General features: G+C 41.8%; 3 protein-coding genes across 5 annotated transcripts in view; all 3 read right to left on the bottom strand.

Moving 5' to 3' along the window:
• LOC126082021 (glutathione S-transferase A1) overlaps positions 1–24,709 on the bottom strand; it is a 231,545-nt gene that overhangs the window by 185,175 nt on the left and 21,661 nt on the right. The window lies entirely within an intron of this gene.
• The window catches only part of LOC126081957 (glutathione S-transferase A2), a 130,586-nt gene that overhangs the window by 84,216 nt on the left and 21,661 nt on the right, over positions 1–24,709 (bottom strand). The gene's annotated exons all lie outside the window — the stretch shown is intronic.
• Positions 18,277–24,709, bottom strand: part of LOC126081971 (glutathione S-transferase A1-like) — a 28,094-nt gene continuing 21,661 nt past the window's right edge. The window contains exons 4-7 of one of the 2 annotated variants that reach the window (XM_049894236.1): positions 24,224–24,356; positions 22,637–22,778; positions 19,810–19,941; positions 18,278–18,911 (exon numbers count right to left, since the gene is read on the bottom strand). In XM_049894236.1, coding sequence (XP_049750193.1) covers positions 18,786–18,911; positions 19,810–19,941; positions 22,637–22,778; positions 24,224–24,356 — 533 coding nt within the window. In that variant the 3' untranslated portion in view covers positions 18,278–18,785. Of the gene's footprint in view, positions 18,912–19,809; positions 19,942–22,636; positions 22,779–24,223; positions 24,357–24,709 lie in introns of both variants that reach the window. The other variant, XM_049894243.1, reaches the window with a different exon arrangement.

Raw genomic sequence — 24,709 nt, forward strand, 5'->3', positions numbered from 1 at the left:
ATGTTAGAGACTTCCGGCCAACATACCTCCATTGACAGAAGCACCACACTGTCCCTCCACAGCACAGACCTGAAAAACTAAGTAAAACACAGACAAACGTCATTCCTGGATCCTGAAGTGCCAAATAAAGAGTTAGCCAAGCATCGAATGGAAGAAGAAGCTGATAGAGGACTAAAAGTGAGGAGAGATACGTGTGGAGGGCTCCATTGGCTAAGGCAGCATGGATCTGCCATCTCGGACTGCTGTTGAGGATCGGCAGACAGGGAAGCCAAGAAAGCAGCTTCCCAGAACTCCCAGCAGGAGAGTCCCAGAGCACCCTGTAAGCAGCGAGACACGCTTTCCCACCCCCCATTCTCAACCAACCTGACACTGATTCCTACTGTCGGTTCAGTGGAATGACATCAGGCTAAATATCCTCTCAACAAAAGTGTCTGAGCAGGAAATACTTAGGATTTTTCTTACTAACAACAGCAGGTTTTTAGACTTCTAGGAATTAGTTTCCATTTCTCAAATATGTCTGCCCACTTTGTATTTACAGGCTTGTTTTGAGAGAACAGCTGTTTGTCAATCAGGTCCTTGGCATTTATAAATCCGTCATATAGGCTGTCCATGTCTAAAATGCCCATTAGTTTTAAACACTCTGAAGCATGCTGGATGTCCTCATAAGTTAAACATCTCCTTCTGCAGGAAAATGGTTTAAAGCACAGAGGTAATTCGAACGGGTGAAATCAAAGTTAGATTCTAAATAAGTTACAGTTTTAGTAAAGAAATTGGGAACGTCCTCTTTAACTTACTGCCCTTTCTGGTGACTTTTTTTTTTTTGGTAGCTCTGAAGAAGTCTTATTACCAAAGAATGAGTCCATTTTTCTCTGTATGAGTTTCTGTTGCAACCTATTCATAACATCAGACGACTGGGGTGCAGTCAGCTCATCCTTCTCTACGCTCTTCGTGGCCTCTTCACAGATCATCAAACAGTTCTGGAGAAACAGCATATAAATTTCTATTTTACTGTAATCTGTTTTTCCATTCTCATCCTCAATACATTTCCAGACCAAAGAAGGACATTCTTCTTGTCCCACACTTTGAATATATGGTTTTATGGCAGGCCAACATTTTAGCATCTTTTCTATGGCTGGCAGCAATGATAGCCATCTTGTAAGCACATGTCTAAAGAGTTTACCTCCTTCCATTTCTTTAATGGGTCAAAAATCTCATCAGATGGGTCTGCACATTTTGAAGACACTGAAAAGTGACCAAAAGCTTTCACAATGAAAGTTTCAATATCATATTTGAGCAAGTCACACCCCCTTTTAGCAGTGTTGTCTCCAGGGTATGAAGGACACTGAACAGGTAAGATCTTTTCATTTTCTTTGGTAAGAAGTTTATAGACTGAATGGAATTTGCCAAAATTTACCTCTGTGCTCTCTGCCAAATTTGTAGATACAAGAGCTAAGTCTGGTTTGTGTTTGGACAAAATGTCAGCGATCTTTTGTTTTATGATTTTGGCGGTTTCATTAAAATCCTCACAGAAATCAAGAAGATGATTTGAAACTCTGTTTTTCAAATCAAAGTAACTAAGAGCTAGGGTGAATGTTTTTGGTTGCCTGATTCAGTGTACCACTTGAAGTTGAAACCCTGTACGAAGCATGATCATGGGTAAGGTATGACAGAATCAGCCCTACATCGTACAGGGCTAACACATCGGTTATCAAAATTTCCCCTTTTGTTTGCCCCCAGGATATTTTAGTCATAACTCTGAATCAGAAATGTTACTTTACTCAACTTCATAGAGCAAAGGAACGATAGGAGAATGCGTGTTTGTGTGGTACACCCAAGCTAATTCAGCAGCTGCTCTTTTTGACTGAGCATTGGGGTCTTTGGGGAAACAATAATCTTTTTATTTTTTGCAAGTACTTGATTGTATCATGGAGCCCTGGTCATGCAGTGATGAGTTTGGCTGTTAACCAAAAGGTCGGAAGTTCGAATCGACCAGCCACTCCTTGGGAGCCCTGTGGGGCAGTGCTACTCTTTCGAGTCGCTATAAGTCGGAATCGACTCAACAGCACATAACACCAACAACAGGCAAACCAGCTGGATTTCAAGTTTGGAGAGAATTCAGAAGTCAGGCTGGGGTTTCCCTAAACCCAATTAAAAAAAAAAAAAAAACCCAATAAGCACATATAAATCAGTTCCCACCCCCTCTGTCCCTGCTGAGTGCCTTTCTTTCTTCCAGTCCTGACAGTCCCAATCTAAGCATTGTCTAGTCCAGAAGTAAAGCAGCAGGGATTAAGAGCACAGGCTGGTCTGGGCTGCTGGAGCTGGAATCCTCGCTGTCGCGCACCCCTTACTCGCTGTGCAATTTCCTCTAGTTTTTTTTTTTTTTTTTTTTTACCTTCTCTGAGACTTTTTTTCTTCTGTAAAAAAAGAAAAAACCTCATTGCCTAACAAAAGCAGCGACAAGAAGCCTTGCAGCTTCTGCCTTGATCTCAGAATGCTCAGTCTCCAGATGCTCCCTCTTAGAATTCAGTGTCCACACTGTAAGAAGACCAAGTGACCCTGAGAAGCCCTGCGTGGATAACTGCAGTCGAGAGCCCCAGCTGAGCTGCCAGCCAAAACCCAGCATCAACAGACAGCCATGTGAGGGAGCCATCTTGAACATCCAGCCTAGTAGAGCCTTCAGATGACCCCTGCCCCTGCCAACATCTGACTGAAACTGTGTGAAAAATCCCAGATGATAACCACTTAGCTGGCCTTTCCCATTTCCCAAGCCACAAAATTGCAACAGGCTGCTCAGCCATATCTTGAACAGTACCTGAGCCAATTTTTCTTTTCCTTCTTCTTTCTCTCCTTTCCCTCCCCTAGCCCATCCCTGCCTCCAAGTAAGATCCTGATGTTAGCTCCCCAAACGGTTAAGTGTTAACAAATGTTTCCTCTAAGACTGTGGAAAACAAGTGATGTTGACCTAAGCCTGTCAAATAAGACGAAGGATGGCGCCAGCTACCCCCTGAGCTGATGGGATAATGCCAGGACAAGATCAACATGTTTGGGATACGACCACCAAAACCAAACAGAAGAAAGAGTGCACATTCCACAAGTCCCTAAAACTTATGGCCCCTTTTCCCTTAAAAACCCAAACCCATCGGTAGTCTGGTGAGACAGACGACTTCAGGAGGAGATCATTCCCCTCTGTCTCCATATACCGGTATATCTAATAAAGCTCTCGCTACCCACCTCACCCCTGTCTCAAGAATTGGCTATTTGCAGCGGGCAGCTCTAACTCACGAAATTGCGGTAACAAAATCATGGGCAAAATTGTTTTAAGCTGCTAAGTTTTGGGGAGTAATTTGCTATGCCACAAGACATAATCAGAACGTGACATACACTTCATGGTCTTTTAAGCTCGAAATCCAGATTTTGCAACTCCAAGTCTTGGCATCTTTGTTTCTCTGCCACTTACTGAATTCAGAATTAGTCGGGAGAGACAATGGGTACAGGGAAATACGGTGAATAGGGTGGAGGTACGGGGAAACCCTGGTGGTGTAGTGTTAAGAGCTACAGCTACTAACCAAAAGCAGTTCGAATTCACCGGGAGCTCCTTGGAAACCCTATGGGGGAGTTCTACTCTGTCCTTTAGGGTTGCTATGAGTCAGAATCGACTCAACAGCAATGGGTTTTGCGTTCCCTCTGTCTCTGCCACTGCCGAACCTTACCTGGTCTATTCCAATTCCTTCGGAACATTTTATCTCATAGGTAAACATGAGTTTTGTAATTCATGAAGAGTTTTATTCTTCTTATTATAAAAGAATGCAAGTTCATTCATATAAGCTAAAAGGTGAAAAGAAAGAAAGAAGACCTTATAATCCTGCCAGCCAAATGTTAAAGCATCAAATTTCCTGATTTATTATTTTGCCTTTTCCCCTAGAAAAACAGAGGCTTAATATTATGCTGTGGCCTGCTTTAAATTTTTTTTTCACTTATCATGAGTGTATGTACATGTCAACAAATATTCTTCTGCAATATCATTTCATTTTATTATAATTAGGCAATAAAATCACATATTTTTTCAAAATCAGAGCTATAAAGAAAATAAGAGAGATCGTAAATGGAGAAATCTCATTCGTGCCACTGCTCTCCCAACTTCCCGATCCCATCATCACTTTTATTGGTTTCCTCTGTACCCTCCCAGTTATCCTATTTATGCAGAGGTATTTTTTTTAAGCAAAGATATATAAGAATATATATTTTTATTCCCTCCCTTTCTTACACAAAAGATAAAAGATAAACATTTTGTCATTCACCAGTTGTTTGTTTGTTTTTACCAACAACACATTCTAGAGGTCTTTGCCTGTCTCTACAAAAAGACCCTCCTAATCCCTTTTATGTATAATATTTTAAATTACTGGGTTATGTCCCTTGTCTTGGGCTCCCCTTTTCCTGGAAATATAGGTTATTTCCAATTCCTGCTGCATTAAGGCACCTATAGCTGTTTCTTTGCTTATACTTATTCTCTTATAATAAGTTCCTAGAACAAGAATAGATAGGTCAAAGAATATGAATTTTTTTTGAGGCTTTTGATATACATCGCCTGATTGTGACAATGATTTTTAAGAAAACAATTAAACTCATGCTAAACACACGAGCAATTATTGTACCTGTCTCAGGGGATATCCAGCAAACATGTTTTGAGGAATTAAGTGTGATTTAACACATTGGTCTCCCAAAGATCAAGGTATGAGCAGCCCCCTCTGATGACAAAGCTCTGATTCTTAAGAGTTTTTGCGACTGTTACTGAAGCCTGATTTCATGTCTCTCATTTCAGGCATTTAATACAAGAATCAGTAACATGCCTACAATTAAGAAGTTCCTGCAGCCTGGGAGTCAGAGGAAGCTGCACCCTGATCAGCATTATGTTGATGTTGTCAGACACATTTTGCAGTTCTAATGGCCAGCGGGTCTTATGATGGCAACAGTCATAACCAATCACACCACCGGCACAAGCCGTCTGTAGTGGATAACAAAGCCAACAGTAGATTGTATAAATAAAAAGTCTGAAAATAAAACTAGACTGCCATCAACCACAAATGCCTATTAAATGCCATATGAAAACGTTCATGATATGTGCAGTTTTTTTTAAGTTTCTAAGTTTTGGATGATAGTCCACAACTTTTATGAAACGAATGTTCTGTATAAGTAAACAGGAAGCAGATATAGGCCACTGTTCTTACTTTATGCATTAAGATCAGGACTTTCGGGGGGAGACTGACCAAAGATTTGGGAAGTGGGATCTCTCCAACATCCACACTGATGCTGAGTACTTGTGATAGAAAGAACTGAAAAAAAAAGAAAAGTGAAAAATTGGGAGTAAGTGAGTGAATGATGCCAGGGCATTTTAGAGGTGGGGTGGGGACCAGGGAATGTGCAGGGAGCACCTTTTGAAAATCTGAACAAGTAGGGACAGTTAGATGATCCCCTTCCACCTACTACAGCCACCCTGACACTGGGTTTTGCTTTGGCGAAACAATTCCAAGTAACACTGAGATTGTTGGAGATAAAACTAATTAATATTTCCTCATATAAATTGACCAAAGATTCTTCAGCCTTGGTATACTTCTTTTAGGGAAAAAAAAATTTTTAACTGTGCTTTAGGTGAAATTTTACAGCTCCAGTTAATTTCGCATTCAAAATTTTATACACATTTGTTTTGTGACGTTAGTTGCAACAATTACAGTTCTCGTTTCTGCAACTGATCACATGATTGTAACTGGTATTTAGAACTACCTCCTTCTACCACCCATTCCGTATTCCCTTTGCCATCAGCAAGCACCTCAGCTGGTCATGGTTCTTTGCCTGGTGGGATGGCCCAAACCTTCATACCTGAAGCATCTGGGCCATTAGTAGTCAAGTCAGAATTGGGTTGCTGTAGTTTTCCATTGACTTTAATCACAGGGCATGATCGCACTAACAGACACCCTAAGGAATCACCTGTATTCCAGACATACTCTTCTTTACCTCCATTATGTAATATCAGTCTGATTTCCTCTTGGTAATCAGGATTACCAGTATGGTAACTTCCTTATTTGCCTGTTGATTCACAGGCCTAAGGAGCCTGAAGTGGCTAGGTAGTAGCGTTATGAGCTTCCAGTTCAATGAATCAGTGCTGTGTCTCCAGGTGGGAGCATTCCTCCTTTTGGAACTAAGACCTCTAGACCTGCAGAGCATAAGGTTGCAAGGACAGGAAGCAAAAATCTTTTATTTTATTTTAAAAGAATTTTTTTGTTGAACTTAAGATGAAGGTTTACAGAATAAACTAGTTTCTCATTAAACAGTTAGTACACACATTGTTGTATGACATTGGTTACAACCAGGAAGCAAACATCTTGAAGTGGGTCACCAGGGGTAATAGTGAGTGGTGCCACTGCCATTTCCACCCCTTGTTTCCTGGACCCATGAATCCTGGCTATGGGAGAAACAGCACCATATATTGGATGCTGGTTTAGAGCACATGTAGCCTCCTGGAGAGCATTGCCCCAACCCTGCAAGGGAAGTGTGTCTTTAGAAGGCCATTCCATAGTTCTATCAAGCAATCTGATTAAGGATGGTGCGGAACATGGTAAGACCAGTGAATTCCATGAGCCTGGGCCCATTGCCTCACTTCACTTGCGGTGAAGTGAGTCCCTTGATCTGAGGCAATACTGTGCAGGATACCATGATGGTGAATAATGCATTCTATAAGTCCATGGACAGTAGTTTTGGAAGAGGCATTGCATGCAGGGAAGGCAAATTCATATCGAGAGTAAGTATCTATTCCAGTAAGAAAAAAAAGGCTGCCCTCTCCATTATGAAAGTGGTCCAATGTAATGAACTTGCCACCAGGTTGCTGGGTCATCAACTTGAGGGATGGTGCCATATTGGGGACTCAGGGTTGGTCTCTGCTGTGGGCAGATTGGGCACTCAGCAGTTGCTGTAGCCAAGTCGACCTTGGTGAGTGGAAGGCCATGTTGCTGAACCCATGCATAACCTCCATCCCTGACACCATGGCCACTTTGTCCATGACCCCACTGAGCAATGATGGGAGTACCTGGGGAAAGAGGATGACTGGTTTCCACAGAGCATGTCATTCTATCCATTTGATTGTTAAAATCCTCCTCTGCTGAGGTCACCCTTTGGTGAACATTCACATGAGACACAAATGTCTTCACTACTTTGGCCCATTCAGAGGAGCCTATCCACATACCTCTTCCACATACCTCCTTGTCTCCAATTTTCCAATCATGTTCATTTCAAGTCCCTGACTATCCAGCCAAACCACTGGCCACAGTCCATGAATCAGTACACAATCATACTTCTGACCATTTCTCCTTCCAAGCAAAGTGAACAACCAGGTGCACTGCTTGAAGCTCTGCCCATTGGGAGGATTTTCCTTCACCACCGTCCTTCAGGGAGGTCCCAGAAAGGGGCTGTAATGCTGCCACTGCCCACTTCCGACTGGTGGCTGCATGCTGAGCAGAACCATCTATAAATGAGGCATGAGTTTTCCCTTCCTCAGTCAACTGATCATAAGGAACTCCCCATGAGGCCATAGGTGTACACAGGGAGATGGAAGGTAATGTGACAGGAATGGAGACCATGGACATTTGGGCCACTTACTCATGCAACTTACTTGTACCTCCAGGTCCTGTTCAGGCCTGATCTTGTGTACCACTTCCATTTAATGACAATGTGCTGCCGAGCATCTCCAGCTGTATGACTCTGTGGGTCACACAACATCCAGGTCATGATGGGCAGCTGAGGCCTCATGGTGACTTAGTGTCCCATGGTTAAGTGTTCAGTCTCTACTAACCCCAGTGACAAGCCAAAAGCTGTTTCTCAAAAGGAGAGTAGATATCTGCAGAGAATGGCTGGACTTTGCTCCAAAATCCTAAGGGTCTGCACTGTGATTCACCAACTGGAGCCTTCCAAAGACTCCAAACAGCATCTCCATATGCCACTGATATTTCAAGCACCATTGGATCAGCTGGATCATATGACCAAAGGGGCAGAGTGACTTGCACGGCAGCCTGAACCTGTTGCAGAGCCTTCTCTTGCTCTGGGCCCCATTCAAAACTAGTAGCTTTCTGAGTCACTTGATAAATAGACTGGAGTAGCGCACTCAAATAAGGAATATGTTGCCTCCAAAATTCAAAGAGGTCTGCTAGGCATTGTGCCTCCTTTTTAGTTGTGGGAAGAGCCAGATGCAATAACTTATCCTTCACTTTAGAAGGAATGTCTTGACATAGCCCATACCACTGGATCCTTAGAAATTTCACTGAAATGGAAAGTGCCTGAATTTTTGTGAAATTAATTTTCCACCCTCTAGCACACAAACATTTTACCAATAAGTCCAGAGTCATTGACACTTCTTCCTTACTAGGTCCAGTCAGCATAATGTCACCAATGTGATGGACCAGTGTGGCTTCTTGTGGAAGGGAAAGGTAATCAAGATCCCTGCAAACTAAATTATGACATAGGACTGGAGAGTTGATGCAGCCCTAAGGTAGGCAACTGAAGGTATATTTCTGGCCTTGTCAGCTGCAGGCAAACTGCTTCTGATGGTCCTTTGAAACAGATATGGAGAAAAAGGCATTAGCCAGATCAATAGCTGCATGCCTGGTACCAGGAGATGTGTTAACTTGCTCAAACAGTGAAACACATCTGGAAGAGCAGCTGCAGCTGGAGTCGCCACTTGCTTAAGTTTTCAATAACCTGCTGTCATTCTCCAAGACCCTTCAGCTTTTTGCACAGGCCAAATAAGCAAACTGAATGGGGATGTGGTGAAAATTACCACCCCTGCATCTGCAAATCCTTGACAGTGGCAGTAATCTCTACCATCTCTCCAGCAATGCAGTTTTGCTTTTGGTTTACTATTTTCCTAGGTAGGGGCATTGCTAACGCCTTCCACAGGCTTTTCCTACCATAATAGCCCTTACTGCACTTGTCATGGATCCAATGTGGTGGTTCTGCCAGTGGCTGAGTATATCTATTCCAATTATGCATTCCTGAACTGGGGAAACCACTACTGGATGAGTTTGGGGACCCACTGGACCAACTAACTGTGAGACAGACATGAGCCAAGGCTCCATTTATAACCTGATCTCCATATGCTCCCACTCTGACTGGTGGGTCACAGTGATGTTTTGGGTCTCCTGCAATTAGTGTCAGTTCAGATCCAGTATTCAGTAATCCCTGAAAAGTCTGATTATTTTCTTTTCCCCAATGAACAGTCACTCTTTTAAAATACTGTAGATCCCTTTCAGGGAGGCTGGGAGAAAGATTAACAGTATAAGTTTTGGGAAGTGTATTGGACTCCTTCCTCAAGGAAACTTGGGCTTCCCTTCATTCAAGGGATTGTGGGTCTTTCAACTCGCAAAAGTCTGGGAATTAATTGAGGGGCCCTGACTCTCCATTCTGGCAATTAGAGTTAGACTGCTGTTCATTTGACCTAGAATTCATCTGCTTGTACAGATCAAGTAAATATTTAGTAGATTTCCTATCTATTTCACTCCTAGGTACACCATGACTGAGTAACCAACACCATAAGTCCACATGAGTCAGACTATTCTGATTACTGCTTTGGATCTGCTATCCATCATGGTAACCATGTCCACCTTGTCTTTGTTGATTGAGTGCCTCCACTTGGCACCTACCACCATGGGTTCAATCAGCCCCATTGCAGTCAGGTATGTTAATTCAGTCAGGCAGTTTCCACTGTGAAATCTGACTTACATAAAATAGCAATCACAGCAGACTTCAAGGATGCTGGGGCTCCCTTCACAAATTTGTTCCTCACAGTTGTGGTGAAAGGCGTGTCCTCTGGGGACTCCATATGTGGGTCCCTGGGTCTAACCTCATAAATCCATTCTAGCATGCCAATTTCCCTAAGCCTTTGGATACCTTCTTCTACAGTATACCAAGGCCATTCTGGTACTTCAACTTGATTTAGTGTAGGCCACAGCATAATCCATGCTTCAGCAACCCAACCGAATAAACTATTAGATCGTTTCTGAACTTCTCGAGCTGAAACATTAAATGAAAAATCTGTGTTTAGTGAGCCCATATCAGTAAACTCAGACTGATCCATCTTTGTTCCCTGCACTGCACCAATATACCACACCCTTAATAGCCATTTCCACACATATTCCCCATATTCCAAGAGTTCTTTTGGAGTGTAGCATACCTCCTTTTGGGTCATACTTTGTATATCACCTTTTGGGGCTTACTGGTACTTAATTCTAGTTATAGGTCTAGAAGCCAAAATTGGTGGTGAGGAAGTGTTTTAAGAATATTCATCATTGTCTTGTAAAGCTTCTGCCTCAGGCCATGTCCTAGGCAATGACTTAGGCAAAAATTCTCCAGGTGAAGCTAGGTTAACCTCATTAGATGAGGGTGAAGGGGCTAATGCTTTTACTGGGAAGGGTGGTTTAGCAGACAAACATGGAGTAATCTCTTCCAATGGGAGTGAGAGGGCTGATTCTGTTGGCAGGAATGATTCAATGGAATTTAGGGGCTCAGTGTCTCCAGGTTGCTGATCATCTGCCCATATGTCCCCATCCGAAGTTTCAGCGTCCCATTTCTTCCCATTCAATGCCCTCTATTTAACTTCAGACACCTCTCGGGGCTGGCAATTGAGTTGGCGTTGTCAGTCAATCACTCTTATGATAATACTCTGGGTTTGGTTTTCAGCAATATCGGCTCTGTTACTGCAAGAAATAGGCTTTCTTTCAAGGCACAAGTAGAAACTTTGAGGTCATTTACACAGCACTTGAGATTTGACTCTGAAGCCTGAGCTCATCTCTTTCCTTCATCAGTTTGTCTAGCAAAAGTAGGACCAACCAACCAGCTTCCTTATACTTTTCAATATAACAAAATTGTAGAATGGTATCACATATTAACACCCCCCCGCCCCCTGCCACCGCAAGCATCTGTCAAAAATTCAAGCCTTGAGTTGCAATATTAAGGGATTCTATGGGGAAAATATTAAACAACACAGGAAGCATCAAAAGAAGATGGAAGGAATACACAGAGTCACCATACCAAAAAGAATTGGTCAATGTTCAACCATTTCAGGAGGCAGAATATGATCAGGAATCAGTGGTACTGAAGGAAGAAGTACAAGGTGCACTGAAGGCATTGATGAAAACAGGCCTCAGGAATGGACAGAATACCAGTTGGGATGTTTGAACAAAGGGATGCAGCTCTGGAAGTACTCACTCTTCTACACCAAGAAATTTGGAAGACAGCTACCTGGCAGACCGATTGGCTTATTTCACCAAATGCGGAAATTATCCAACAATATCATTAATGTCACAAGATCATTCAAAAGTGGCTGCAGCAGTATATTAACAAGGAACTGCCAGAAATTCAAGCCGGATTCAGAAGAGGACATGGAACAAGGGATATCATTGCTCTTCTCAGCTAAAAGCAGAGAATACCAGAAAGATGTTTACCTGTGTTTTATTGACTATGCTAAGGCATTTGACTGTATGGATCATAACAAATTATGGATAACATTGCAAAGAATGGGAATTCCAGAACCCTTAATTGCGCTCATAAAGAACCTATACATAGATCAAAAGTCAGTCTTTTGAACAGAACAAAGACATACCGTGTGATTTAAAGTCAGGAAAGCTGTGCATCAGGGCTGTATCTTTTCACCATACCTAAATAAAAAAAGAAGAAAAAAAATTTTTTTTTTCTTTTTTTACTCAAGCTGTATGCTGAGCAAATAATCGAAGAAGCTGGATTATATGAAGAAGAATGCGACAGCAGAGTTGGAGGAAGGTTCACTAACAACCTGCTTTATGCAGGTAACACAACCTTGCTTGCTGAAAGTGAAGCTTATGTCCAACATAAAGAAAACAAACATCCTCAAAACTGGACCAATAAGCAACATCATGATAAATGGAGAAAAGATTGAAGTTGTCAAGGGTTTCATTTTACCTGGATCCACAACCAACACCCATGGAAACAGCAGCCAAGAAATCAAAAGAAGTTTCCTGAATAAACTGAATACTGCAAAGGCCAGCATAGCAGGGGTGGGGGTTTGGGGACCATGGTTTCAGGGGACATCTAAGTCAATTGGCATAATAAAATCTATTAACAAAACATTCTGCATCCCACTTTGGAGAGTGGCGTCTGGGGTCTTAAACGCTAGCAAGCAGCCATCTAAAATGCATCAATTGGTCTCAACCCACCTGGACCAAAGGAGAAGGAAGAACACCAAGGACACAAGGCAATTTCGAGCCCAAGAGACAGAAAGGGTCACATAAACCAGAGACTACATCAGCCGGAGACCAGAAGAACTAAATGGTGCCCGGCTACAATCGATGACAGCCCTGACAGGGAACACAATGAAGAACCCCTGAGGGAGCAGGAAAGCGGTAGGATGCAGACCCCAAATTCTCATAAAAAGACCAGACTTCATGGTCTGACTGAGACTAGAAGGACGCCGGTGGTCATGGCCCCCAGCCCTTCTGTTAGCCCAGGACAGGAACCTTCCCCAAAGCCAACTCTTCAGACAACTCTTGGACTGCATAATGGGATAGAGAAAGATGCTGGTGAATGAGCTTCTTGGATCAGGTGGACACTTGAGACTATGTTGGCATCTCCTGTCTGGAGGGGAGATGAGAGGGAAGAGGGGATCAGAAGCTGGTGGAAAGGACAAGAAAAGAGAGAGTGGAGGGAAGGAGCAGGCTGTCTCATTAGGGGGAGAGCAATTAGGAGTATATAGCAAGATGTATGTAAGTTTTTGTATGAGAGACGGACATAATTTGTAAACTTTCACTTAAAGCACAATAAAAATTAAAAAAAAAATCAAAAGATGCATTGCATTGAGCAAATCTGCTGCAAAAGACCTCTTTAAAGTGTTGAAAAGCAAAAATGTCACCTCGAAGAGGAAGGTGTGCCTGACCCAAGCCATGGTCTTTTCAATTGCCTCATATGCATGTGAAAGCTGGACAATGCATGAGGAAGACTAAAGAAGAATTGATGACTTTGAATTGTGATGTTGGAGAAGAATATTGAATATATACCATGGACTGCCAAAAGAACCAAAAACTCTGTCTTGGAAGTAGTACGACCAGAATGCTCCTTAGAAGCAAGGATGTCAAGACTACCTCTCACATAATTTGGACATGTTGTCCGGAGGGATCAGTCCCTGGTAAAGGACATCATGCTTGGTAAAGTAAAGCTCAGTGAAAAAGAGGAATCTCCTCAATAAGATGGATTGACAGAGTGGCTGCAACAACGGGCTTAAGCATAACAACAATTATGAGGATGGTATAGGACTAGACAGTGTTTTGTACATAGGGTCACTGTGAATTGGAGCTGACTCGACAGCACCTAACAACAACAGCATCACACATGCAATCACCCAGAGCCTCACCTTTCACCAATACCTGATCTATTGGTGGTGATATTTTGCGTATTTGTATTGCCACCCGATGCCATGGATTAAAATTAGCAGTGCCCTATTGACTACTGGAAGGAGAGTCATCAACATCTTTAAAACTAACCAGACTTGAGAACCAATTTAGAAAACTCATCCTTACAATTTTGTTTCTCCGGAACCATCCTCGGTAGAAAATGTCTTAGACTGAGTTCTCTAGAGAAGTAAAGCCAGCAAAGTGTATACATATATAGAGATTTATTTCAAGGAAATGGCTCACGCAACTGTGGAGGCTGGAACATCCAAGTCCATGAGTCAGGACAGGGGCTTCTGCTGATTCATGTAGCTGCAGGGGCTGGCAAACCCAAGGTCGCCAGGTAAAAGAGCAAGGGTCTTACTCACAAGCTGTGAAAACCAGTGAATCCCAAGATTAGCAGGCAAGACTGCAGGTAAGCTGCTAGCTCTCCCAAGAACCGGAGGCTAGATGAACAGGAGCCAGGGCAAGCAAAAGCATATGAGCCTTGCCAGAATGTCCACTTACATTTGATGCAGGCCACATGCCCAGAGAAACTCCCTTTGAATTGATTGGCTACTCACAGCAGATCCCATGATGGAAGTGATCACACAATATCAAATCTCATCATGGAAGTGTTCCCAGCATTATATGACTGCCAAACTGCATAGCTGCCAAAGCACTGAGAATCATGACCCAGCCAAGCTAAGACACAGGCTTAACCATTACATCCCATCACCATCTCAATCACTTTCCATCTCACTACCCCGTTTTAATTTCCTCAGTGTTTATCACTAGCCACAATTAAGCTTTCCATTGATTTGTTTATTTACTCTCTTTCCCCACTAAAAAAGAAAAAACTGCAATGCCACTAATGAGCAGGAATGTCTTGTGCACCATAGCACCCATCTTCCATGCCTAGAACAACGCAGGGAACGTGACAGATGCTCAGGAAACATTTATTGAATAAAACAATGGATTAAGTCTTTTAAATATTATTCACTGAAACCATAAACTCTAAGAAGATTTCTCCAGTTTCTGAGGTCAAGTTCTAAATATCTTCTTTTACTGGTTGTGCTGGGCTGGTTTGTTGACTTAGAATGTCACAACTATGTTGAAAGTTTCAAAGGACAAATGTATTCAAACATAGCTATTGGTTGCAGAGGGGAGATGAACACAGGTTGTGAGAGACAAGAAAGGTCAAGGGGGGATCAAAGATAACACAAGTTTAAAGTTGTGCCAACTGGTGTTTGCTTAACCAAGCAGCTGTGTTTGGCAGAGTGTCACTAATACGTATTTGTTCTTCAAGAAGATTTTGGAAAACAGACAGGTTACTGTATATAATGGCCCCAACCTTGACACAATTCCCTCAGAACAGTCAGAAAAATTAATATCCACTTTCATTTCAATAGCATATACAGTGAAACTTGTGAGAGCCAGAACTCAATGAGTCTACCTTGTTTTTCAGGGTCTCGCAAGTTTTCCGTCTTTGACAGAGTCAGTCTTACCACTTTTCTATTGTGTGTTTTAGTGGAAAATATTTGAGTTTTCCTTCTCTGACAAATTTCTGCCTTATATAGGTTCAGCTTTCACAGGTTTTACTGCATATAGGTTCCCTCCAGGAATATGGGGGAAGGCTTAAGGATTAAATACCAAAATGTATATTCCTTCTTAACCACAATTTTTCTCTATCACAACAATTTTTCACTATCACAGATTACCCAGTGACCATATTCAAAATACATAATGTCTGGTATGGTAAATATACCACCACCCGTTTGTCAGTTTGTTGTAGTGTGATGGCTTGTAGGTTGCTATGATGCAGCAAAGCTATGCCACCAGTATTTCAAATACCAGTAGGGTCACCCATGGTGGACAGGTTTCAGCAGAGCTTCCAGACTAAGACAGACCAGGAAGAAAGGCCTGGAGATCTACTTCTGAAAATTAACCCATGAAAATCCTATTGCTTATAACAGAATAATGCCCAATATTGTGCTGGAAGATGATCTCTCTGGATTAGAAGGCAGACAAAATACACAGTGGACGCAACAATAGACTGTAGTATACCAACAATTATGAAAATGGCACAGGACCAGGGGTCATCATGAGTCAGAGCTAACTTGACAGTAACAACAGTAACTTGACAGTAAAGAACAACATGGTAAATATAAATTAATATATACATATACATCAAAAATTAAAATATTTTTATTTCTAAAATAAGCTACATGTAGCATAACAATGAAAAAACTTGTAGTGCAAATCAGTCACAAATCATTATAATAATTTCTGATCTTTTGTTGATTTTTATAAGCTGTGCATGTATTTTGGATTGTACGTTGGAGGCAGGTGTCTTCCTCTGTGAAGGCCATCATGTGCTGGGGTAGCTTTTTCTTGCAGCTATGACTCTCAGTGGATTTCTAGGTCCTTCTACTTCTTTTTACACTTGTCTCATGGAGGGCTAGAGGAGGTAGAGCCTTCTCAGTATTGCTAGCCCCAGAGTGCTTCACCACCCCTGGTAGGCATTAACCCTGCCCCCAGCTTTATAAATAGGCATTTCATTAAAGTCTTCTTAGTCACCCCTTTCCCCCACTTTTCTTTAATTGTCATAGATATATAGGTAACAAATCATTTGCCTTTTCAACATCCTTCACATGTTAAAATTCAGTGGCATTTGTTATGTTTATCATGTTGTTCAGTCATTACCATTATCCATTTCCAAATTTTCCCATCATCATTAACAAAAGCTCAGTGTCCCCTAAGCAATGACTTCCCCTTCTCCCCTTCCCCACACCCACCCCTGGTAAAAAAAAAAAAAAAAAAAGTAGCCACTAATAAACTTTGGTCTCTATACACTTGCTTATCCTAGATATTTCATATAAATGGAATCATACAACATTTGTCCCTTTGTCAGGCACCTTTTTTTGAGTGGTCTTTTTTGCTTCTTGCTAGAACTCGCCTTGATTCAACTTTGTATATTGATTTGTAATTCTTTATATGCGTATCTTTTTCCTTAACCTCAATTATGCACCTGTCCAGTGCTCAGCTGATATCATCTCGTACCCCCAGCACCATGCACAATGAGGTAAATCCTATAAGGAAGTTCACAGGATAATAAAAAGGCATTATAAAATGTATGTTATAACCTGGGAAAGGCCAGGTCTGACAAGGGTGAAAACCTCTGTTGGAATCAACTGGATGGCAACCAACAACGATAACAAAAGGTAACAGTATAAGAGTATATTGTTGAAAGGGGTTTAACCAAGGCTTCTCTTCCTTATAAATCCCTTGAGGAGTCTCCAGCTGGAAAGAGAGGGAGTAAGTGTGCAAAGGGAACTGGGAACCTCCTGAGAGGACATCTTGGAACATCTTGTTGGGCTGAGATGGCCTTACACTGAGTCAACAGAAAGGACATGATCCGTGTGCTCTGTCGGCCCCTCCCCATCTGTCCTAGTGCTTAGATAGAGTGCTGCTATAACAGAAATACCACAGGTTGGTGGCTTTAAAGAGCTGAAATGTATTTTCTCACAGTTCAGAAGCCTGGAAGTCTGAATTCAGAGTGTGACTCTAAGGAGAAGTTCTTTATTTCAGCTTCTAGTACTTGGTGATCCTTGGAGTTCCTGGGCATACAGATTCGTCTTCCTCCATCGTCTTCAGACAACATCTGTCTTCCCCCGTTTGTGGGTGCTTCTATGTCTAATCTGCTCTCTTTGTAACTCAGAAGTGATTAGGTTTAGGACACAGCGTACACTGATGACATAACCAAGAAAACCCTATTCCCGATCAGGCTCACATCCACAGGTATATTGGTCAGGATTCCAGCACATATTTGGCGGGGGTGGGTTACTGGGGCTTGCAATTCAATCCACAACACCTCCCTTTGTACATGTTAATGCAATGTTATTTGGAAAAAGGATCTTTGCAGATGTCATCAAGTTCAGATGGGATCAATGACGGGTGTCCCCATTCAGTTACCGTTGAGTAGATTCTGATTCATGGTGACTCCATGTGTGACAGAATAGAACTGTACTCCACAGGGTTTTCAATGGCTGATTTTTTGGAAGTAGATTGCCAGGTCTTACTTCTGAGTCTTCTCTGGGTGTACGCAAACCGCCAAACTTTTGGTTAGCAGCTGAGCCTATTAATCATTTGCACCACTCAGGGACTCCGGTATCCCACAAGAAGAGGGAAATTTGGACAGACATGCACACAGAGAGATCACCAAGTGATGACAGAGGCAGAGATTGAAGTGATGTGTCTACAAGCCAAGGAATGCCAAGGATAGCTGGCAACCACCACAAGGCAGGGCGAGGCAAGGAAGAATCCTCCCCCAGGGACTTCAGGGAAAATATCGCCCTGCTGACAACTGGATTTTGGATTACTGGCCTCCAGAACTGTGAGAGAAAATATTTCTGTTCTTTTAGGCCACCTGGTTTGTGGTAATTTGTTATGGCAGCCTTAGGAAGCTAATACAAGATAGGTATGATTTTGGATTAGAATTCCCTATTTTTTTTTGTTTGTTTCTCTCACTAGAGTAACCTGCCATGAGAGCAGAGGCTATATCTGGCTTGTTTGTCATGATTTTCCTAGCTCTTGGAACATTAAATGGTCCATAATAGACATAAAGTAAACATTCGTTCGATGGATGAATACAAAAGAAATTGATTACCTGAGGAAAATGGCTCTCTAAAGAGAAAAAAAATTGTGTGTCCTTGGTCAGAAAAGTAGCCAAATGAAAAAAGACAAAGCCATTCTTACGTAACTGATATTGTCAGATGCAAAACTTCTATTTAACTCTTTTTGCTAAGGTATGACAGCTGTTGTATGATAATCCTTGGAAATACACTAAAGAGTTGGCATAACTTTTTTCACTTTATTTATTTTCAGTTGCAAGAGACATTCTAGGAGGTGATGATGATTTCATATTTGAACAAAACCAAGTAGTCTGAACTGCAACTAAACCTTCACATAAACCAAAAACCAAAGACATCACTATCGAATTGATTCCAACTCACAGTGACCCCATGTGTTACAGAGCAGAACTGTTCCATAGGGTTTTCTTGGCTCTAATGTCTTTAATGTCTATGGAAGCAGATCACCAGGCCTTTCTTCCGAGATAAGGCCACTGGGTGGGTTCAAACCACCAACCTTTAGGTTACTAGCTGAGCACAAACCATTTGTGCCACCCAGGGACCTAAATCTGCACAGAGTTGATTTCTAATTAAATGAGCATATATACTTTGGAAAAGTTTATTAGCCTTACAACAGCCAGATTTAATGACTTGGAAAACACTTCATTGCTGTAAAATTTCAGATTTCTCTTGCATGTGCATGACATTCATACTGGCTTTATTGCAACTTGAAAATCTTCCTTCCTTGTTCTAAAGTTTTCTGATCTAGGGGAGGCTTCCTCTGGCTGCCAGGCTGCAGGAACTTCTTCACCGTGGGGAGGCTGCTGACTCTGGCCTTCAGGGCCTGCAATGGACAACAGCACAGCCTCAGAGTGGAGCCAAAAGACCAGACCACCATTAGCACAACCTGAGTCCCTCCAAGACAAGGACCAACTGAGTCCCCTCCATTAGCACCTAAATGGGATGCAGATGCCCAGAGAGAAATGAAGATAAAAGAAAATATTCCTCAATAGCATTTTCCCCTGAAGACACCTTTGTTTAAGACTTTACTTATATCTCAGTCTTCTTTATCTTCTTCCTTACAGAGACATCTTGTATAGTCATTGTGCTCGTACAATACAAGGATGAATAATGTGTCTGTCTTCAAGTCAGATATCAACACCAATAAAGTTTCCCAATAACAGAAATAAAGATAGAGGAAAACTGAGCAGGAATAAAGACAGAGAAAACTAAAAATGATAAACCATGGGGCCAGTTGAAACTAATTTGCCTGGTGAGAGAGATAAAGACAGGCAGGGGGTGGGGGTGAGGGGGAAGACCAGTGCAGAGAGAGACTCAATGTCTAAAAGGCAGAGCAGAAGCCAAGGGTAGGAAGTCAGAGGGAAAGAAACCTGCTCAGGCAGACTCAGAAGTGGAAGACCTTGGATAAAGGAAATCACAGAGAAAAATGAGACCAGAGACAGCAATGGAATAGAGGGAGGGGCAGAGATGCTGAGTGGAGTCTTTCTCATGATAAAAGACAGAATATTCTTCTTGGGTTACCATCCAATTCCAGTTTTCTTGGCTTAGCAAGATCTTTTCATGCCTCAGAACCAGGGCCTAGAAGCTAATTTTGATGACATAAGAGAAAGGGAAGGCCTGGAAAAGCCTAGGGCTCAAATCACCAGTCCAAGGGTCCATATAGTAGATTCCCAGGAGGGAGGGGTGGGGCTTCCTCTCCTGGGGGCTGTGAAATCAATCACCTTCAGTAGAGGGAAGCTGGCAATAAGGCTGGGGTCCAGCTCTTCCACGTAGTAGATAAGTTCAACCAGGTGAATGTCAGCCCTGCTCAGCTTGTTGCCAACAAGGTAGTCTTGTCCGTGGCTCTTTAACACCTGGCAAATAAGAGGACATCAGATCATGAACACATGCAGAGTCAGGCTGGTTCTCTCCCGACTCCCTCCAGCTGGTGTTCCCCACCCCTGCTGCCTTACTGGGCAGTTGAAGAGCTTCAGACCTTTCTCCACCACCTCTGATTCAATAAGAGAGAGGAAGAAGTGGATTTCTACTGTTCTTTCCTCACTCTTCAGTTGAAGCCCAAGCTAGTGTTTTCTTTTCTCTTTCCCACATCATTGTGACATTTCACACTCCAACCCCATTACTTGCATCTTCCACAAGTGCCAGGGACCTAGCACCTGCTGCACCGTGTGTCTGTTTAGCCCACCCCCTAAATGTGTGCAGCCCTGAAACTTCAGGCTATGACTCTCCATTCTTCTCTCTCTTCTCTCCCTTGGGTGACATCTCTTCTTCATGACAACATTCTTCACCTCTGAACAGACTATTTCAGAGTCTACATTTCTCCTCTTACCTGCTTCCTCATTTCCTAGTCTATGTTTTCTCAGAATTCAACCTCTTTCTTACAACATTTACTTTGATTCCTAATTTACCTGTGTCTGTAAAAACATTGGAGCCCTGGTGGTGCAGTGGTTAAGACCTTGGCTACTAACCAAAAGGTGGGCAGTTTGAATCCACCAGTAGCTCCTTGAAAATCCTATGGGGCAATTCTACTTTGTCCTATAGAGTTGCTATGAGACAGAATCAACTCAAGAGCAAGGGTTTGGTTTTTTAGGTTTGGTAAAAACATTGAATTATGTTATAATCTGCATGCTGGAATGTTTAGGGCAGAACTGCACTGATGTTGCATTCACTTGGAAAGGCATCAAAAAGTAATAAGTTTTGGATGGAGAGATGAAAGATGAAAAGATATGATGAAACAAACATAATAAAATGTTAATTTTAGAATCTAGGTGATGGGTATACATGTATTGTACGTGCTTTTTAACTTGCCTGTCTGGAATTTTTCAAAATAAAATATTGAGAAAATATATAATATTTATTTAAAATATTCCAACCACATACAGATCATAAAGAATAAAGACAAAAACACAGGACGTCACTACCTAAAGATAAACCATTGTTAACCCTATCGGCAAATATCCTTTCAGACTATATCTCTGTATAGATCCATGTGTAATGATTTTATACAAAAATAAAATATCAAAAGCTAATTTGTAATATACATTTTTCACTTACGTTTTCATGGGGCTGATTGCATTTCTAACTGTAGATAGATTAATCTGTAATGCTGTATGGTTTGTCTTCTGCGAAGGTGCCCTAAGCTGTCAGTATCATAAGAGCCATGACGGCCTATTCTCTTATTGCTATTAAACTTGCAGTTTTTTGTATAGAGGCTGAGACCCAAGGACTGAATTAACATTTGTTGAATGAATGAAAGAATGATCTATAGATGGATGTTTCGATGTTAGTTCTTTTTTTCTTTTTTTTTAAGCCTCCTGAATCTCTTATGCAAGAGTTCTTGGAATGCTAAAATGGCTAAGCACTAGGCTACTAACTGAAAGGTTGACGCTTCAAATTCACCCAGAGCTACCTTGGAAGAAATGCCTGACAATCTACTTCTGAAAGATCACGGCCACTGGAAACCCTGTGAATTGCAATTCTGCTCTGAAACACATGAGGTTGCTGTGAGTCCAAATCGACTCGAGGGCAACTGATTTGGTTTTTCATTTGATCTCGCATGGAGCTACTGGTGTGCATGTAGTTAATATGCTTGGCTGCTAACCGAAAGGTTGGAGGCTCAGGTCCACCCCATGGAGCCTTGGAAGAAAGGCCTGGTGATCTATTTTGAAAAAATCAGCCACTGAAAACCCGGTGGAGCACAGTTCTACTGTGACACATACAAGATTGCCATGAGCAGAACTGCCTTGATGACAACTGATTTGGGGTTCTGGCATCTCTTGTAAGCATTTTTTGGTTCATGATTTTTATATAGCTTGATTTCAGAGAGTTTTCATCTTGAAATGTTCTCCTTTTACCTTCAAAGAAAAAACATCAACTAATATATGTACTATAGGGTCACTATGAGTCGGAATCGACTCGACGGCAGCGGGTAATATATGTACTGTATACTTAATGATGAAATTTATTTTCTTTAGTTTTCATGGCTTTCCTCAAAAGTCTGATAGCCATGTCCCAAATCCTTTAGATTCTTCTTAACAAATTTGTATATTTCTCCTTCTCCTCATCCAGCTATCCCTGTTTAGCTACTTCTTATCCAACATTTGAATATTTACAATATTATCCCAGTGGGCAGCAGTCTCATGTCTTCCTATACACGGTGCCAGAATATTTCTCTAATGTGTTGCTTTTATCATGTTCCACCTTGGATCAAACCCTTGGTGCTCTGCAGGGTCTAGTCCAATCTCTAGCATTGCCTGTAGCACCCGCCAACTCAAGTTCTAAATATGAAGATGGAATTCTGTGAGTCAGAGAATTCTAGATTGGGTCCTGGTAAATTGAAATTTTCTGAAATTTTACAACTTGGCTTTATAACCGATAAAATTGTTCTTCACAGTTGATTTTTATAAAACATCTTGAGGGTCAGGATGCGACCTTAGTTTATTAAGGGAGGCTCACTGGAATGAAGGTCAGTGCCCAGTAATGGCCAGGCACTGGTATTCTATTGCCCTCTAAACTCTCAGGACCTCAAAGCATCCAGCAGATTCCATTTACCTTTTCAAAGGCAGGAAAATAACGGTTTGTTGTTTTCTCTTTGATCAACGCAAGCTTGGCATCTTTTTCCCCAGGTGGTGCAACTGGCAAAAGAAGGATCATCTCACCCAAATCTGCCACACCTTCTACATACATATCAATCCTGAAAGACAAAAATGAGCAGAGTGTCAAATGCCTCCTGCCTTAGATTTTATAATTCAAAAAAGAGTCTCTTTTTCATTGGGTGTTTACTTTGTGCCAGTCATAATGCTACAATTTTTAAGTATCTTTTCACATTTAATTTTTAAATCAATCTACTGGGGTACACGTGTCTAAAATTTTTGTTAAACACATGACCAAATGTAGGTACAGAGAGCATGGGTGACCCATTTAAGGTCAAGGTTAAGACAGTGGTAGAATCACTGCAAGTACCAAATGATACTCTGTTTAGGGTTTTCCATCTCTGTTGTTGGTTCTGTGCACAAACTGGTGTGAGGCATATGGTTAAAGGCCTGCCACCGAAGTAATCCCAAGGGACAGGTCACAAGGTGACCTCAGTCATGTCCTCTTAACCAGGTACAAGTATTTAAACAATTCCAAGCAATGCATATTCCAGGGAACATTTTCCCTTTTGTTCCAAACTGTGCTTTTTTTTTTTTTTAATTGTAGTAAAAAATATAAACAAAATATTTGCCATTTCACCATTTTTTACCTGTACAGTTCAGTGACACTAATTACACTTATCATGTTGTGTGACCATCACTGAGTTTTTTAACTAACAGCTTATCGAAACATAATTCTCAGGCCATAAATTTCACCCTCCTAAAGGGTACAATTTATTGTTGTTTAGCACATTCACAGAGGTCTGTAACCATCATCAGAATATTTGTGACATTCCCAAAAGAAACATTGTTTCCTTAAACAGTCACTCCCTATTAGACTCTCCTCCAACCCCTGGTAACCACTAATCTACTTTCTGTCTCTAGGATTTGTTTTGGGGTTTTTGTGTAAGTTTGGCTGCTTCAGGCCTATATCCAGATACCTGAGGTAACCCCGGGCACCAAGGAATCACTGGGTTCTGGCCTCTGCTAACCATGCCAAGTCGTCTAGTCCATATAACTTAAATATCTCGTCATCATTTCATAATTTCTAGAACTTCAGAATCAGTCTCCTTGGCTCCTTCCCTTCCTCAGTCTTCTTCTCTAGACACTCAGACACTTTGTTCTTGTGTCTAGCTGTTGCTACCATGCAGCTCCTAAAGCTCTGAGCTGCTAGAACAATGACATTACCATGTTTCTGGCTTCCCTTTTGTCAACACTTGGAAATCTCTGTCTTGGTGCTACATGGTGGTGCACCCACTAAACCCAGCCCAGGTTTTCATTCCCCCTTCTCTACAGCACTGGGCTGTGCTGGACGTCACTCAGTCTATGTGCCTAAGGCCCAGCCTGCTGCTGAGTCAGGATCCCCTGCCATGGTCCCACTCAGTTCTGGGGCTTCTGCTCCTCCTGGCCTCTTCTTCTGCAGTCCCAGTATACTCTGCCCACTCAAGGTAGGACCTAAGTGGTTCCCATGTTGTTTGCTGATATAAGAACAGAGAATATACCGTACAGGGCTCTCTCCTTTATGTCCTTCCCATAGAGGTTGTATTTGGTGGCAATGTAGTTGAGAATGGCTCTGGTCTGCACCAGCTTCATTCCATCAATTTCAACCATTGGCACTTGCTGAAACATCAAACTCCCCTCTTTAGAAAGAAAAAAAAGAAAAATAGTAGGTGAAATACTTTATGGATCACACCCTTTAAGGATGAAAAAATGTTCGTTCAGGTGACAGAAGATACAAAATAAAACCAAAAATCATAACCCAATGATATGTCAACTGAAATTGCATTTGGTTTTCAGTTTCACCGTAGTTCTTCCTGTTCTTATCCATCTCCCTTTTGATTTTTAACCTGTTATTTCATTTATCTTATTATTTCCCAACCAGGTATAAATTGATTCCTTTGTATTTTTCGTGTCTAAAATGCCTTCAAGAAAAGCTGGGAGTGGCTGCAACAGGGCTGCCAGCCAGGTGCCATTTTAAATGGGAAATTCCCGA

This window comes from Elephas maximus, chromosome 1 (assembly GCF_024166365.1).
Source record: "Elephas maximus indicus isolate mEleMax1 chromosome 1, mEleMax1 primary haplotype, whole genome shotgun sequence".
Classification (NCBI taxonomy): Eukaryota; Metazoa; Chordata; class Mammalia; order Proboscidea; family Elephantidae; genus Elephas; species Elephas maximus.